At 46.8% G+C, this 17778-nt stretch overlaps 1 protein-coding gene across 2 annotated transcripts in view; it reads right to left on the bottom strand.

Moving 5' to 3' along the window:
* The window catches only part of ABL2 (ABL proto-oncogene 2, non-receptor tyrosine kinase), a 40915-nt gene extending 33057 nt beyond the window's left edge, over positions 1–7858 (bottom strand). Inside the window, exon 1 of one of the 2 annotated variants that reach the window (XM_069981132.1) lies at positions 7389–7858. In XM_069981132.1, the coding sequence (XP_069837233.1) occupies positions 7389–7578 (190 nt within the window). In that variant the 5' untranslated portion in view covers positions 7579–7858. Of the gene's footprint in view, positions 1–7382 lie in introns of both variants that reach the window. The other variant, XM_069981131.1, reaches the window with a different exon arrangement.
* Between the last annotated feature and the right edge of the window lie 9920 nt (positions 7859–17778).

The following is a 17778-nucleotide window of genomic DNA, read 5'->3' on the forward strand; positions in this document are numbered from 1 at the left end:
CCCCAGGAGGGCATACCCTCCCACCCCCTTCCACCCTAACCCCCCCATCCCTCCCCAACCCCCCGTATATTCCAAAAATTATTTTTTATTCTGAACAACATGTAAAACAAATGAAACAGCTGAATATGTGATATATAAGTTACTGTGCAGTATAGCAATAAGCATGTGGAGTATAATGTACAGTAACTGCATAAACCTGATAACACAGCAGCAGTTTGTAGATACAGGATGGAATTGCAGATCCCCATAATGGAGTGGTGTACTACAACAGGCTAGAATAGAGAAGCAGGGCTGCTGTCAGAGGTCTGTGTGGTCACATGACAGCAATGGGGAAGGGGTGTGTGTTCAGCACGGACCAATCAGGAAGTGAGAATCACAGAGCTGTGCAGGAGGACAGCGACAGAAACTTCTCTATACGGCAATGTGAATGGAGGAGTGTAAGTGCAGGCACATTATAGCAGCAGTGTGTATAGCTGAGTGTGAGTGCAGGCACATTATAGCAGGAATGGAGAGGATGGGAAACAAGGGATGACAGAGACTGCAGGGAGCATGAAGGAATGGGCAGGGCAGATGTGGTCACAGTATAGCAGCACTCTCTGTCCGGGGAGAGAGGGGTTACAGCTATGAAGAGATTACCTCCATAGTCCTGTCCCCTGATGCAAGCCCCAGTCTGAAGTGGATCTGTTATGATTTGGAAGGTGAGGGAGACTTCCTGGGTCAGAGTACAGGGCAGTAGACCCTGCTATGCAGACCATGCCCCTCCCCCACTCCCCTACCACCCAGTACAGGGAGCTTTTAAACCAATACAATGCTCTTAAACCAAGTTACAATTGTGAAAAACTGTGAGCTTTTCTTTCAAAATGCTCTTAAACCAAGGTACCACTGTATATACACCTTCTTACTGTATAAAAATCCAAGCAGCTTCTGCAACTTCAAATATATGAAACTTAATTTCCTGCAATATATCTGCCTCATATGAACACCCCCAAGTAACCGTACGCTGCACCCAGATCTCTCCCTTTTCCGGCTATTCTCCACCAGTACTTAGGCAGTAACATTTAGGAATCACCAGGAGAAAAACAATTTATAGAGGAAGGATTCCCATGACCACAGCAGCACAGTCATATAGTCAGATACTCAGCGCACATCAACAAGCCGCTCAGGAAGCCAATACTGTAACAGACACATCTCCGGCTTCATTACTATAATGGATGCTGTATTACCAAGTACTTATAGCAGCCCCCTGAGGGCTATAGCTCACCCTGTTATCCTGGATGGTGCCAACTAGGGAGAAGACACATCATACTATGTCTATGCCCTGATCGGAGAGAATGAAGCAGAGTTCTGCCATCAGCAAGTTACTATGCCCATTGGGGAGATGCAACAAACTAGGGCTGCATGATGGAAGCCACGCGGGAAAAGGCATGCATGTGACGCTCAGCACCACCCCCTTGACACTTGACTGTTCCCTTTCAGGTCAGGGCATCATTTGTCAGGGGAGAGAAGGACTAGACATGTTGGATAACAGATGCCCAACTCATGTTTTTGGGAAGATAAGCCGCTGCCAGAGCTGTCCGGTAGCTGCTTACCTCCCCTTCTACCATTCATGGTGCATGGAGGTGTATAGAGTGGACGGTAGAGGTGTCTGTCACCAACTTAAGCAGCACACAAGATGAGGTTTTCTTGTCTGTCCCTTGCTTTCTCCCCTCTAGATAAGTAGCCTCCTAGGCATCTGGATGTCCCCAATCTATTGTTCCACTACCCAAACATGCATGTCTGGTGAACTCCACAGTACTCACTCTATACAGTGCCAACTAACTCCTAAGAAAGTAACCATACCCCTGTACCACAACATGCGCCGTCACACTATATACCCCTAAAGGTATACTCATATGTAGCATATATGCTGTGGACCTTATGCGATGTATAATTATTTGTTTACATTGATTTACTCTGATTAAAACCCACAACATATAATGTTATGAGAGAACATACCCTAACAGAAGTCCTGCTGCAATGCTTATGGCAGGAAAGCACAGTGCGGTATATGGCATTTATACCCTCAGAAATGAATGCTTATTCTTATAACATATAGGTGGCTGCATGTATACAATTCATTGCAAGGCGGAAAAGCTGTAAACCTGTTCAATCAATGTGGAACGCAAAGGGAAATGTATATAAAGTTTTGTAGTTCCTGTTGATGCCATAACTACATCACTCGCATAGATAATCCCTATTACTATAACTGTGCGGCCGTAAATCTACCATAACACAATAGGAGCAGATAACCTCCCAACCTCTACAGGACAGGAAGTGGTTACTCTGCCCCAGGACACGGAGAGCAGCAAACCCTGCAATCCCTCAGACCTGGGATACTTTATGACATGTCTATTGAAACCAGATGTACCAATGCTTTCCTGTACAGAGCCCTGGTGGATGAGCAATAGGATCTATGCAGGGGCCATGGCTCCCGCACAGTGTATCTGTAGTCTTTCCTGCCTATTTCCCTGTATCTGGGCTGTACACAACACTGGGTGAAAGGGAGGTCTCATAATGCCAACCGGACAAACAGGTGTCCAACTTCACAAACCCATAGCCATATGCTTTAGCCAGGTATTCCTCCTGCAGTGTCCTTACTACATGGTGACAGACAGGGCCTGCCATGATGGGAGCCACTGACACTAAGCATCTTTCTGCTAGGCATATGGAAAGGAGCCAACCTTTCCCAGTGATACCTGGTATCCTCAGTATAAGGCATAACGCGCTGATCAGTGGTCTTCTGACTGCTGGGACCCCCACTGATCAGGAATATGGTGGTCAACTTCCCCCAAGTGAATGGAGTATCGCTGACCACAGCTCCATTCAATCTCTAAGGGACTTCAGACCATTGCTAAGCACTAATACAGTAGTGGACATGTTCACTCGGAGGACAGTTGACCCCCAATTCTTGTGATCGGTGGGAGTACAAGCGATCCCACCTCCACGGTCTAGTTTTCCTCTATCCCAGGTACACCAGATAACAAGCCTGGGATACCCCCTTTACGTAAAAGGATTTTCTATCAATCTAAAAGGTTATAGGATCCTCCCTCGACATTTGCGTGTGGGTAAATGTGGACTGAGGACGATCCGTTCCAAGTCACCCGAGACACAAGGGCTGCATGTGAGGCTGCCATGCTTCCAATGAACGTGCATGCTGGGATTGGCTGAGCGTATGCTTACTATCATAGGGAGAGGGTGACACCCCTGGTAACGTTATCTGCCAAGGGTATAGGGAAACATTCACATGCCTCAGATTATTTCCACTACAGGGGTTACAAGAAGGGTGAGTCTGTCCTTGTGTTACACCATTGTTTCCCTACGTGTGACTCTCCACCTGTGTGTAGTAAGACTACGGCTCTAAGAATGCCCACAGACCAGCTCTGTATTACATGGTCGCCATATTCTTACTATCTGATCACCCGAGCAGCTGCTTTCAGATAAAATACTGGTGGGGAATAAATAATATAATATCTACTTTACATGTAAACAGATTGATATTTCTTTACTTATTCTATCCATTGTCTTAGCGAGACCATCAGCCCCCTTCAAATCCCAAATGTTGCATTGTACCTTGGTGCACCAAATATAGAATCCTAGCCCGTATGATCCTGACCTTCCTCCCGTAAAAAAAACATGGGTAAGGGCCCATACACATGCATAGATACACAGAACTATGATGACCACCATAACAAGGCCCCACAGGTGATAGACTCCTAGGACTCAAGGCTTGGGGGATGCAGCAGCCGCCACAGTGACACCATAGATGTCACAGTATGAGGAGCACGCATGAAAGAGATGAAGATCCTCATTGAAGCCTATGGAAGGAAATGCCTGCAATTCCACTCACCCAGGTGGAGGATGTGTATATAAGATGATGTATGGAGATCAGGACATCCTATGTGTATGTGATGTACAGTATGGTGATGAGGGCTTTCATGTGTATACCATGTAATGTAGGGAGAGGGGGGCATCCTCTATGTATAAAATGTAACATATGGAGATGAGGGCATCCAATCTATATGTAATGCATGGAGATCAGAGCATGCTACGTGAATACAATTTAATGTATGGAGATCAGAGCATCCTGTTTATATCATTTGGCGTATGGATATTAGACCATCCTATGTGTATGTAACGTATGGAGATCAGAGCATCCTATCTCTATATAATGTAATATATGGCAATCACAGCTTCCATCACCTATGTATATACAGTGTAATGTATGGAGAGCACAGCATCTTGTGTATCTACCTAAATGTATGGAGATCATCGAATCCTAAGTGTATATAATTTAATGTATGGAGATCAGAGCATCCAATCTATATAATGTAATGTAAGGTAATAACAGCATCTTATGTGTATACAATGTAATGCATGGAGGTGACGGCATCCTATGTGTATACAGTGTAGGTGACAGCATCCTATGTGTATACAGTGTAGGTGACAGCATCCTATGTGTATACAGTGTAGGTGACAGCATCCTATGTGTATACAGTGTAGGTGACAGCATCCTATGTGTATACAGTGTAGGTGACAGCATCCTATGTGTATACAGTGTAGGTGACAGCATCCTATGTGTATACAGTGTAGGTGACAGCATCCTATGTGTATACAGTGTAGGTGACAGCATCCTATGTGTATACAGTGTAGGTGACAGCATCCTATGTGTATACAGTGTAGGTGACAGCATCCTATGCGTATACAGTGTAGGTGACAGCATCCTATGCGTATACAGTGTAGGTGACAGCATCCTATGCGTATACAGTGTAGGTGACAGCATCCTATGCGTATACAGTGTAGGTGACAGCATCCTATGCGTATACAGTGAAGGTGACAGCATCCTATGCGTATACAGTGTAGGTGACAGCATCCTATGTGTATACAATGTAGGTGACAGCATCCTATGTGTATACAGTGTAGGTGACAGCATCCTATGTGTATACAGTGAAGGTGACAGCATCCTATGTGTATACAGTGTAGGTGACAGCATCCTATGTGTATACAGTGAAGGTGACAGCATCCTATGTGTATACAGTGTAGGTGACAGCATCCTATGTGTATACAATGTAGGTGACAGCATCCTATGTGTATACACTGGGGAGGACAGCATCCTATGTGTATACAGTGTAGGTGACAGCATCCTATGTGTATACAGTGTAGGTGACAGCATCCTATGTGTATACAATGTAGGTGACAGCATCCTATGTGTATACAGTGTAGGTGACAGCATCCTATGTGTATACAGTGTAGGTGACAGCATCCTATGTGTATACAGTGTAGGTGACAGCATCCTATGTGTATACACCGGAGGTGACAGCATTCCATGTGTATAGACTGGAGGTGACAGCATCCTATGTGTATACACCGGGGAGGACAGTATCCTATGTGTATACACCGGAGGTGACAGTATCCTATGTGTATACACCGGAGAGGACAGTATCCTATGTGTATACACCGGAGAGGACAGTATCCTATGTGTATACACCGGAGAGGACAGTATCCTATGTGTATACACCGGAGAGGACAGTATCCTATGTGTATACACCGGAGAGGACAGTATCCTATGTGTATACACCGGAGGTGACAGCATCCTATGTGTATACACCGGAGGTGACAGCATCCTATGTGTATACACCGGAGGTGACAGCATCCTATGTGTATACACCGGAGGTGACAGCATCCTATGTGTATACACTGGAGGTGACAGCATCCTATGTGTATACACTGGAGGTGACAGCATCCTATGTGTATACACTGGAGGTGACAGCATCCTGTGTGTATATAATGTAATGTGTGGTATATAGATCCGGACATTCTATGTAATGTATGGAGATGAGAGCATCCTATGTGTATACACCGGAGAGGACAGCATCCTATGTGTATACACCGGAGGTGACAGCATCCTATGTGTATACACCGGATGAGAGCATCCTATGTATATAATGTTATGCATATAGATCAGGGCATCCTATGTATACAATGTAATTAGCGTTGAGCAAATCTGTCAAAATGTTTGGGTACTGCGACATTAGCCGAACCCAAACACTTCCCCGTGGCTGCTTAAGTTGGTTGCCGCCCTAGGGCTGCCAGTATTACATGGATACAGCCACAGACTGTACCCATATTTTTTCTGGCAGCCCTAGGGCGACATCCAACTTATGCAACAGTGAGAATCAAACCCAGAGCATTCGGGTTCGGCTAACATTGCCATAACCAAACATTTTGATAGATTCGCTCAACACTTAATGTAATGTATGGAGATCAGGCATCCTATGTATACAATGTAAGTCTACGGAGAGATCAGGCATCCTATGTATATGATGTAATATATACAGATCAGGCATCCTATGTATATGATGTAATATATACAGATCAGGCATCCTATGTATACAATGTAAGTCTACAGAGAGATCAGGCATCCTATGTATACAATGTAAGTCTATGGAGAAATCAGGCATCCTATGTATACAATGTAAGTCTATGGAGAGATCAGGCATCCTATGTATACAATGTAAGTCTATGGAGAGATCAGGCATCCTATGTATACAATGTAAGTCTATGGAGAGATCAGGCATCCTATGTATACAATGTAAGTCTATGGAGAGATCAGGCATCCTATGTATACAATGTAAGTCTATGGAGAGATCAGGCATCCTATGTATACAATGTAAGACTATGGAGAGATCAGGCATCCTATGTATACAATGTAAGTCTATGGAGAGATCAGGCATCCTATGTATACAATGTAAGTCTATGGAGAGATCAGGCATCCTATGTATACAATGTAAGTCTATGGAGAGATCAGGCATCCTATGTATACAATGTAAGTCTATGGAGAGATCAGTCATCCTATGTATACAATGTAAGACTATGGAGAGATCAGGCATCCTATGTATACTTTGTAAGTCTATGGAGAGATCAGGCATCCTATGTATACAATGTAAGTCTATGGAGAGATCAGTCATCCTATGTATACAATGTAAGTCTATGGAGAGATCAGGCATCCTATGTATACAATGTAAGTCTATGGAGAGATCAGTCATCCTATGTATACAATGTAAGTCTATGGAGAGATCAGGCATCCTATGTATACAATGTAAGACTATGGAGAGATCAGGCATCCTATGTATACTTTGTAAGTCTATGGAGAGATCAGGCATCCTATGTAAGTCTATGGAGATCAGGCATCCTATGTAAGTCGATGGAGATCAGGCATCCAATGTAAGTCTATGGAGATCAGGCATCCTATGGAAGTCTATGGAGATCAGGCATCCTATCTATATACTTGTATACACACAGATATGACGTATATACAGTGATATATGACACACATCACTACGGACCATTACCGTGCTGAGCGAAGATGTTGAATCCGGCCTCGGGGTTGTTCCTCCCGGCAGCCTCCCTCCTCCGGCTCCCGGCTCCAGCCCCTCCAGCCCCGGGGTGACTCCCCAGCCGTGTCCCGGCGTTCCTGCTTCCTCTATGCGGTGGCGGTGCTCCCGGTGCCTCACCTCCCACACGGCCTACTTGCTGGCCCATCCCCGGCCTCTCGTTAGCTGCTCGTCCGCCGCTGCAGCCGCCGGGATGGCCCGAGGTGAGCCGGTCACATCCCTTCCGCAGCCGGGGGGGTTAACAATGTCCAAGCTTCCCAGACAGCGGCCCTCCTCCGAGCTTCTCCGCCCGATCCCGCCGCCCCTTCCACGGCACAGGCCAGGCTGCGGCTCCCGGGACCCCGAATTCACGGCTTCTGGCTCCGCGCCTCCGCCGCAGCCCAGGCCGCCGCCATATTGACCAGCGAGAAGCGACAGCGCTGTCCCAGATCGTCCCTGAGCACCAACAAGGAGAACCGAGAGCGCCCCCTGTGGAAGATGCAGCGCCGCGCTGGTGGAAGCTGGAAGTGAGGAGGAGAAGTGCCCGCAGTGCTGCTGCTGCAGTCCTCCGTGCACGTACATGGCGGGGGCTGTGTCCTCTCCGCTGCCGAGCACTGCGTTATAACAGAACCAGCTCTGCTGTGCCAGACACCCCAATACTAACAGATGAGGTCATGTCCAGTCATGTACTGTATCTCAAACATCAGATTAAACGCTAAAAACATAACCAGCAAATGATAATAGTCATAGATGAGAAGCACTAGGGGTATGTTCACACATCACATACAGTATCTGCTGCAGATAAGTTTCCCATTGAACATAATTGGGAAAAAAAGCAGCAAACCAGCACCGTACCCACCGCATGTGAACACACTCTAAAGGCCCTATTACACGGGACGATTATCGTGCCAAAAATCGTTCGAATTTAAACGATAATCGTTCTGTGTAATTGCATGTAACGATCGAAAAATCGTTCATATGTCGTTGATTATTTATTTAGATCTGAACCTAAAATTATCTCTAATCGTTCGCTGTAATTCCACATTCGTTCGCTCAAGTTCCGCAGTTGGTCCCTAATCGTTCAGTGTAATTGCACATTGTCCATTGTTTTCCTGGGATCATAAGGAATAAACGATCATAGTAACGATCATAATAACGATCATAGTAACGATCGTAACTAACGACTATCGTTCTGTGTAATATGGTGAACGATTTCAGCTTAACGATAAACAATCTCGTTTGCGATCGTTAGTCGCTAATCGTTAAAAATCGCTCAGTTAAATAGGACCCTAAGCTGGTGCTCCCATGTTTGCCGAAGCCACTTCCCATTTTTTTTCCACCGGTTCCATTGAGATCTGGCAAACCATAGAACAAAGCCTATGGGACCAGCAGAGATGCACGGGCGCCAGGGTCCGCAGGTGGGTGCGAGCTGAGAAAACTGCGACGGGTGTTCTGTGTGCACATACCCTTACACAGTGAATGGAGCCAACAGATTCTGGTCCTGTTCACTGTATGGTGCGAGCACCGAACAGCTGATCGGCAGGGGGGGTTAGGTGTCGGGGGCACCCCACCATCAGAGGTGCTATCCTGGCATAGCTCATCAGTCTATTTTGCCCAGAAATTCCCTCTAATTTAATTTAATTGTGCTGTTCAGTCATGTGATTCGCTCCCCAATCATGGGGTGATGATCAGCTGTCATGGCAGCTGAGCCCAGTTTAGTCTTTCCCATACAGGTAATCCTCCCTTGTAGTCTGTAAGCCGCAACTCTTCAGTAATTTAAAAAAAAAACATACTTACCTGACTGCAGACTGCTTGTAGTCCAGCTGTGGCCACAATAGTTATTGGCAAAACAGGGACCCTGTATTTATCAGACTGATAAATCTGAGCCAATTTTCTATGTGTGATGATATTATAGATATCTAATACCTCTAAGGAATAGTTATACAGTTACTATGTATTACTACATACAAGGAACAAATATCCCCATACTGTTAATTAACAAATCCTAGCATACCAAAGCCAATATCAATAATACCAACATACAAATTATATGTCCACACAATGACCACTACTTACTAGGTGATGGCTCCCAGGGTGGGAGAACACAGGTAGTGGAACTGGTAATGTTGAGCAGTAGGCTCAGAAGTGACAGCTAGGGAAGCTGTGTTGTGCAGTCAGTGGCTAGAAGGCCTAGGTTTCATTTTATTTGCAAAGTGTTCCCTACGTCTTATGTTTTTCCTTGAACGGACAAATAAAGCTGACTGTGGTCAGTACTGGCTGGACTGAAGTTTGTGATGTGCCATCTGTCTCGGACCCGGGAGATGGGGATCCCAGTGAGTGAGTAACCCCCAGATTGTTTATATATATATATATATATATATATATATATATATATATATATATGACGGTCAGTGGCAGATTACAAGTAACCTGGGCCCCGGGCTGTCCACCCAACCTGGGCCCCCCCCAAGTCAATTCACCCACATTATAATCCGCTACTGCCCCCCCCCCCACGCCATAATGTTCGGTCCCTTGGTGCTACCCCCAGTAAGCATTGCCCACCCCACCTCCACTGCCCCCAATAAACATATTGCCACTTGTTCCCCCGCTGTTGCCCCCAATAAACATATTGCCACCTCACCTGGTCCCCTGATGTTGCCCCCCCCCCAAGGTAACAGCAGCACAGAGGATGTCAGGAGAGGAGGGTGCTGATCTTATAGGGGAGGTCGCAGGTTCCCACAGCACAGAGGATGTCAGGAGAGGAGGGTGCTGATCTTATAGGAGAGGTCACAGCAGCACAGAGGATGTCAGGAGAGGAGGGTGCTGGTCTATAGGGGAGATCACAGCAGTACAGAGGATGTCAGGAGAGGAGGGGGCTGATCTATAGGGGAGGTCCGAGCAGCACAGAGGATGTCAGGAGAAGAGGGTGCTGATCTATAGGAGAGGTCAGAGCAGCACAGAGGATGTCAGGAGAGGATGGTGCTGATCTTATAGGGGAGGTCCCAGCAGCACAGAGGATGTTAGGAGAGGAGGGTGCTGATCTTATAGGGGAGGTCGCAGGTTCCCACAGCACAGAGGATGTCAGGAGAGGAGGGTGCTGATCTTATAGGAGAGGTCACAGCAGCACAGAGGATGTCAGGAGAGGAGGGTGCTGATCTATAGGGGAGGTCCCAGCAGCACAGAGGATGTCAGGAGAAGAGGGTGCTAATCCTATAGAAGATGGTCCCACTTTATAGATGGTCTCCCTCTTCCCCCCTTATAGATGGTCCCCCTCTTTCCCCCCTTAAAGATGGTCCCCCTCTTTCCCCCCTTATAGATGGTCCCCCTCTTTCCCCCCTTATAGATGGTCCCCCTCTTCCCCCCTTATAGATGGTCCTCCTCTCTCCCCCCTTATAGATGGTCCCCCTCTCTCCCCCCTTATAGATGGTCCCCCTCTGCCCCCCCTTATAGATGGTCCCCCTCTGCCCCCCCTTATAGATGGTCCCCCTCTGCCCCCCCTTATAGATGGTCCCCCTCTGCCCCCCCTTATAGATGGTCCCCCTCTGCCCCCCCTTATAGATGGTCCCCCTCTTCCCCCCCTTATAGATGGTCCCCTCTCCCCCCCCCCTATAGATGGTCCCCCTCTTTCCCCCCTTATAGATGGTCCCCCTCTTTCCCCCCCTTATAGATGGTCCCCCTCTTTCCCCCCCTTATAGATGGTCCCCCTCTGCCCCCCCCCTTATAGATGGTCCCCCTCTGCCCCCCCCCTTATAGATGGCCCCCCTCTGCCCCCCCCCCTTATAGATGGTCCCCCTCTTTCCCCCCCTTATAGATGGTCCCCCTCTTTCCCCCCCCCTTATAGATGGTCCCCCTCTGCCCCCCCCTTATAGAAGGTCCCCCTCTGCCCCCCCCCTTATAGATGGTCCCCCTCTGCCCCCCCCTTATAGATGGTCCCCCTCTTTCCCCCCCTTATAGATGGTCCCCCTCTTCCCCCCCCCCCTTATAGATGGTCCCCCTCTTTCCCCCCCCTTATAGATGGTCCCCCTCTGCCCCCCCCTTATAGATGGTCCCCCTCTTCCCCCCCCCTTATAGATGGTCCCCCTCTTTCCCCCCCCCCTTATAGATGGTCCTCCTCTTTCCCCCCCTTATAGATGGTCCCCCTCTTTCCCCCCCTTATAGATGGCCCCCCTCTTTCCCCCCCTTATAGATGGTCCCCCTCTTTCCCCCCCTTATAGATGGTCCCCCTCTTCCCCCCCCCTTATAGATGGTCCCCCTCTGCCCCCCCCCTTATAGATGGTCCTCCTCTTTCCCCCCCTTATAGATGGTCCCCCTCTTTCCCCCCCTTATAGATGGCCCCCCTCTTTCCCCCTTATAGATGGTCCCCCTTTCCCCCCCCCTTATAGATGGCCCCCCTCTTTCCCCCTTATAGATGGTCCCCCTCTTTCTCCCCTTTATAGATGCCCCCCCCAGTCAGTAAATAACACAAAAATAACAAAATACAACTCACCTACCCTGCGTTCCCCCGTCGATCCTCTCTCCTTCTGCAGTCTCCGGCTGATGCGCGGCTGCCGGGGGTGTCCCGTCCTCTCCCCGGCAGTGCGCGCATCACACAGCTCCTAGTGCCGCCTGGGCCCTGACTTCCGGTACAGAGAGCGTCAGTACCGGAAGTTAGGGCACTAGGCGTACAGGGAGCTGTGTGATGCGCGCGCTGCCGGGGAGAGGACGGGGCACCCCCGGCAGCCGCGCATCAGCCGGAGACTCTTGTGACCGCAAGCGAAACAATGCTTGCGGTCACAAGAGTGCAGTGGCGAGGGGGCCTCCTAGGCAGCATTATAATGTGGGCGGCGTGGCATGGGCCCCCCCGGAGCCTCGGGCCCCGGGCGGGCGCCCAAACCGCCCACATTATAATCCGCCACTGATGATTGTTGTAGGATGCTCTTTAACCTGTGAGGGCCACATGGGACAGGGAGCAGTCGATTTGGAACATACAGTCTAAGGTAAGAGGTGTGGGTATTTGGAAGGGGGGTAGGTCTCCCTCTTTGTGCATTCATCTTGATGTGGTGAGGGAGCTTACATGCCTTTGAGATCCTTTGAGCCAAGCTGGCGGGAGTAATGCTCCTGGTGAGGTCATCCGTGCCAGACAGGTCAAAGAGTAGAGGCTAGATTAAAAAATGCATGCTCATCAGCCCAAGAGGACCATTATGGGACTTTCATCAGCTTTCAAGAGGGCCTTCGTAGGACCTTCATCAGCTTTCAAGAGGGCCTTCGTAGGACCTTCATCAGCTTTCAAGAGGGCCTTCGTAGGACCTTCATCAGCTTTCAAGAGGGCCTTCGTGGGACCTTCATCAGCTTTCAAGAGGGCCTTCGTGGGACCTTCATCAGCTTTCAAGAGGGCCTTCGTTGGACCTTCATCAGCCTGAGAAGGCCATCCTGTGACCCTCATTAGCCCCAGTGGTCCATTGTTGAACCCTCATAAGCCCGAGAGGGCTGTTGCACTGAAGGTCAAAACTCGATCAGGTAAGTTGAGAACCAATATTGGGTTTTGGGCTTGTGTTTTAATTCAGGTTCAGACCTTTTAATATCACCATTTCAACTTGTTTTATATTTCAGAGGCATAAACTCATTCGTTCTCACATATTTTTTGTCAAATTTAATAACGCCAAAAAAGTACAACTTATCCAACAAAAAATCAGTAACTAAATAAATAAATAAATAAAAATGTTATGGGTTTAAGAAGTAATGGAGGATGAAACGTAAGCAAAAAAAAAAAAAATATTTGCAGTATTAACAAAGCGAAACGCTTAGTAAGCATGGCAATCAGCTTATCAGATGGCTGCCTTTTAACTCAGTGCCGCTCTGCTTTAGGTGACTGGAAAAGCAGGATCCAGTTCCAGTTTCCCAAGACTGGATCCAGGTTTTCCTGACACCCGGAACGGAGTGGCACGGAGTTGAAAGGCTGATAAGCTGACTACCGAGCTAATGAAGCGATTTGCTTTGTTTACACTGTTAATTCTCTCATCTCTAGTTAAAAATCTTTATTCAGAGGGAAAATTCCACTGGTCTAATGTGCCAATTTTTTTTTTTTTAAAGTGTCTCTACCATTTTAAAAAATAACATTTGAAATCTTTGAAAGGCATGTTAAAAGTTTTTTCTTGTTGGGGGTCTGAGTTTTCAGAGAAAAGGGAATCTGTCATCTGTAATTCAGGTTCCAAACTGATGATAACGTTTCATAGCTGTTAGGATAGGAAGACACATGGGGGGAGATTTATCAAACTGGTGTAAAGTGAAACTGGCTCAGTTGCCCCTAGCAACCAATCAGATTCCACCTTTCATTTTCCTAAGAGTCTGTGAGAAATGAAAGGTGGAATCTGATTGGTTGCTAGGGCCAACTGAGCCAGTTTCACTTTACACAATGTTTAATAAATCTTCCCCATGGGGTTTTCCTTAAGACTTTTGATGTGTCTCTATAACATGTAAAAAAATGTTTAAGTGACAGCGTCCATTTAAAGAGGTACTCTGAAGGGGGAAAAAAAGTTTTCTAATCAATTATTCTGAGAAATTTATACAGATTTGTAAAATGCTTCTATTAAAAAAAAATTCTCCATGTACTTATCAGCAGTTGTATGTCCTGCAGGAAGTGGTGTATTCTTTCCAATCTGACACAGTGCTCTCTGCTGCCACCTCTGTCCATGACATGAACTGTCCAGATCAGTAGCAGTACAATAGGCCCATATGGGTGATGTGTGTATACAGTGGCAAATATTGGAACCTTCTGTAGTAAGTATACAGTACCTTTAATAGAAAAGAAAAATTTCAATAAAAAACACAAATCTTGCATGCACACGACCAGCTGTGATGGCGATCAGATGTGATCATTGTAAGTTTTTCTTTTACACATTTCTTATATGTTCTGCTGTTTTTCATATAGTAGAAAAAGGGACATATACAGCATGATAGTACTAAGCTGTCCTAGTCACATCATTTCACATTATTTCCTATGAGTCTTACAAGAATCTGGTAAAGTGGTTATTGATGCCTGAGAGGGTTTGGGGAGACGAGCCCACGGTTCCAGTTCTGCATATGTGTAATTCTTCCAGAGCTTAAGTGCTCTTTTGTGTTTCTTAGGGAGGAGAGCTCTTCTCTGAGTAACAGTTATGTCACTGCGGATTAACTCACATGTTAGGTATGAGCATGATGGTGTCACTGAGTAAACATCTTAAACATCTCCACTCTAAGGAGCAGAGTCTTCCAATACGCATTCTGCTGAAGAATGGCTAATTCTTGTTGAATTGCAAGATTTTAAATTGATAAAGATTTTTATAACTATTTAAAGGGGTTGGCCATTTTATAGTAAATTTGTTTTGTGTGTAGTATAAGTAAGTGTACTCACTGCACCTACTGACAGCTGCTCCCTGTGCACCTCATAGAGCTAAAAATCAGGCTCCCCTCCTCCAGGCTTGGCTGTCCTGCCCTGTGGCGAGTCTGTCCATAAGATGGCCAACATGGAGAGCATGTGACCTTGCCCCGCCTACCAGTGTCCACCACTGAGCCTGTATACACCTTTGGAGTACACTAGTGGCGGGGCATGGTCACATGCTCCTCCATGTCAGCCATCTTATGGACAGGATCATTACAGAGCAGGACAGCATACCCTGGAGGAGGGGAGTCTGATTTTAGCTCTATAAGATACACAGGGAGCTGCTGTCAGTATATACAGTGAGAAACACGGGATAGCCAGATATCTCTAGCCTGTTGCCATGGGGTGCCTCCATGATGGGGAGAGCACCACACCACACCACCCTGATAAATAGCCCCTTAAGTCCCACTCGGTTGCGAGTATTGGAACATAAATAGGGAAATACCAGGGTGGCCCCTTTTTTGTCAATGTCTAACTCAAGGTACGAGATATCTGGCTATCCCGTGTTTTGAGACTGGCAACTGAGACTCCACGGACTCTTGTTTTGCATATATAACTTCATTAAAGCAACAGGCCCTATTACACGGAATGATAATTGGCCGAATCAGGCCAATAATAGAGACAATAATGATCAGCCGATGACAATGATAATTTCTGTAGGTCCTTAAGGTTTCTTTAGGTCCTGATGATTGAATAAACTCTTCAAACAAATATATCATATAAATGTATGGAGATGAAAGAGGGTAAAGGTTCTATACTGAGGAGTTCAAATTATGATGTAATGAAGATATCTCTTTTTTAAATGCGTGGACCAACAAAACACAACAATCACTGAACTCAGGGAGAACAGTGAAAAATTCCAATGGAGTACTCATTTACGAGTCTCCATTGATTGTCCCATACAAAATTTGAATATGCAAAAAAGGGGTCCGTGGAGCCTCAGTTACGAGTCTCAAAACACGGGAATAGCCAGATATCCCTCTCTCCAGAGAAGGAAGCCCATTGCCAAGGGGTGCCTCCTAGTGGGGAGAGCACCAAACCACCCTGATACGTAGTCCCTCACTCTGTAGCGAGCTTTGGGACCTAAATAGGGAAACACCAGGGTGGCCCCTGTGAGTCAAAGTCTAACTCTGTGGCGAGTATAACGACATAAGACAAGGGTTACCAAGGCTAGGCATCCATCCACAGACTGCAGTTTCGGGGTATTTGCCCCTCGTCAGTGTGGACAGGATTCTGGCTACTGGGGCAATGATAAATAGACCAACAAAACACAACAATCACTGAACTCAGGGAGAACAGTGAAAAATTCCAATGGAGTACTCATTTACGAGTCTCCATTGATTGTCCCATACAAAATTTGAATATGCAAAAAAGGGGTCCGTGGAGCCTCAGTTACGAGTCTCAAAACATGGGAATAGCCAGATATCCCTCTCTCCAGAGAAGGAAGCCCATTGCCAAGGGGTGCCTCCTAGTGGGGAGAGCACCAAACCACCCTGATACGTAGTCCCTCAGGTCCTCACTCTGTAGCGAGCTTTGGGACCTAAATAGGGAAACACCAGGGTGGCCCCTGTGAGTCAAAGTCTAACTCTGTGGCGAGTATAACGACATAAGACAAGGGTTACCAAGGCTAGGCATCCATCCACAGACTGCAGTTTCGGGGTATTTGCTCCTCGTCAGTGTGGAGCAGGATTCTGGCTACTGGGGCAATGATAAATAGACCAACAAAACACAACAATCACTGAACTCAGGGAGAACAGTGAAAAATTCCAATGGAGTACTCATTTACGAGTCTCCATTGATTGTCCCATACAAAATTTGAATATGCAAAAAAGGGGTCTGTGGAGCCTCAGTTACGAGTCTCAAAACACGGGAATAGCCAGATATCCCTCTCTCCAGAGAAGGAAGCCCATTGCCAAGGGGTGCCTCCTAGTGGGGAGAGCACCAAACCACCCTGATACGTAGTCCCTCAGGTCCTCACTCTGTAGCGAGCTTTGGGACCTAAATAGGGAAACACCAGGGTGGCCCCTGTGAGTCAAAGTCTAACTCTGTGGCGAGTATAACGACATAAGATAAGGGTTACCAAGGCTAGGCATCCATCCACAGACTGCAGTTTCGGGGTATTTGCCCCTCGTCAGTGTGGAGCAGGATTCTGGCTACTGGGGCAATGATAAATAGACCAACAAAACACAACAATCACTGAACTCAGGGAGAACAGTGAAAAATGTTTCACTGTTCTCCCTGAGTTCAGTGATTGTTGTGTTTTGTTGGTCTATTTATCATTGCCCCAGTAGCCAGAATCCTGCTCCACACTGACGAGGGGCAAATACCCCGAAACTGCAGTCTGTGGATGGATGCCTAGCCTTGGTAACCCTTGTCTTATGTCATTATACTTGCCACAGAGTTAGACTTTGACTCACAGGGGCCACCCTGGTGTTTCCCTATTTAGGTCCCAAAGCTCGCTACAGAGTGAGGACCTGAGGGACTACGTATCAGGGTGGTTTGGTGCTCTCCCCACTAGGAGGCACCCCTTGGCAATGGGCTTCCTTCTCTGGAGAGAGGGATATCTGGCTATTCCCGTGTTTTGAGACTCGTAACTGAGGCTCCACGGACCCCTTAAATGCGTGGACTCTACTTAGACCCGTTGGGAATTTAATTATACTAATGGTTTGTTATTGGTCGGAATATATAATCGACCTCTTCCCTCTTTGATTTTACAGAACAGAAACATTTTTTTACTTTGTACAGAAAAATTAAAAGAAATAAAGGAATTAAAAAAAAAAAGTTCATTGTCCCGTTTAAAGGGGTTATCCAGCAAAAATCTTTTTTTTTTTTTTTTTCTTTAAATCAAGGATGGGGGACCTGTGGCCCTCCAGCTGTTGCAAAACTACAATTCCCATCATGCCTGGACAGCCAAAGCTAATGCTTTGGCTGTCCAGGCATGATGGGAATTGTAGTTTTGCAACAGCTGGAGGG

Source organism: Dendropsophus ebraccatus, chromosome 8 (assembly GCF_027789765.1).
Source record: "Dendropsophus ebraccatus isolate aDenEbr1 chromosome 8, aDenEbr1.pat, whole genome shotgun sequence".
In the NCBI taxonomy this organism is placed as follows: Eukaryota; Metazoa; Chordata; class Amphibia; order Anura; family Hylidae; genus Dendropsophus; species Dendropsophus ebraccatus.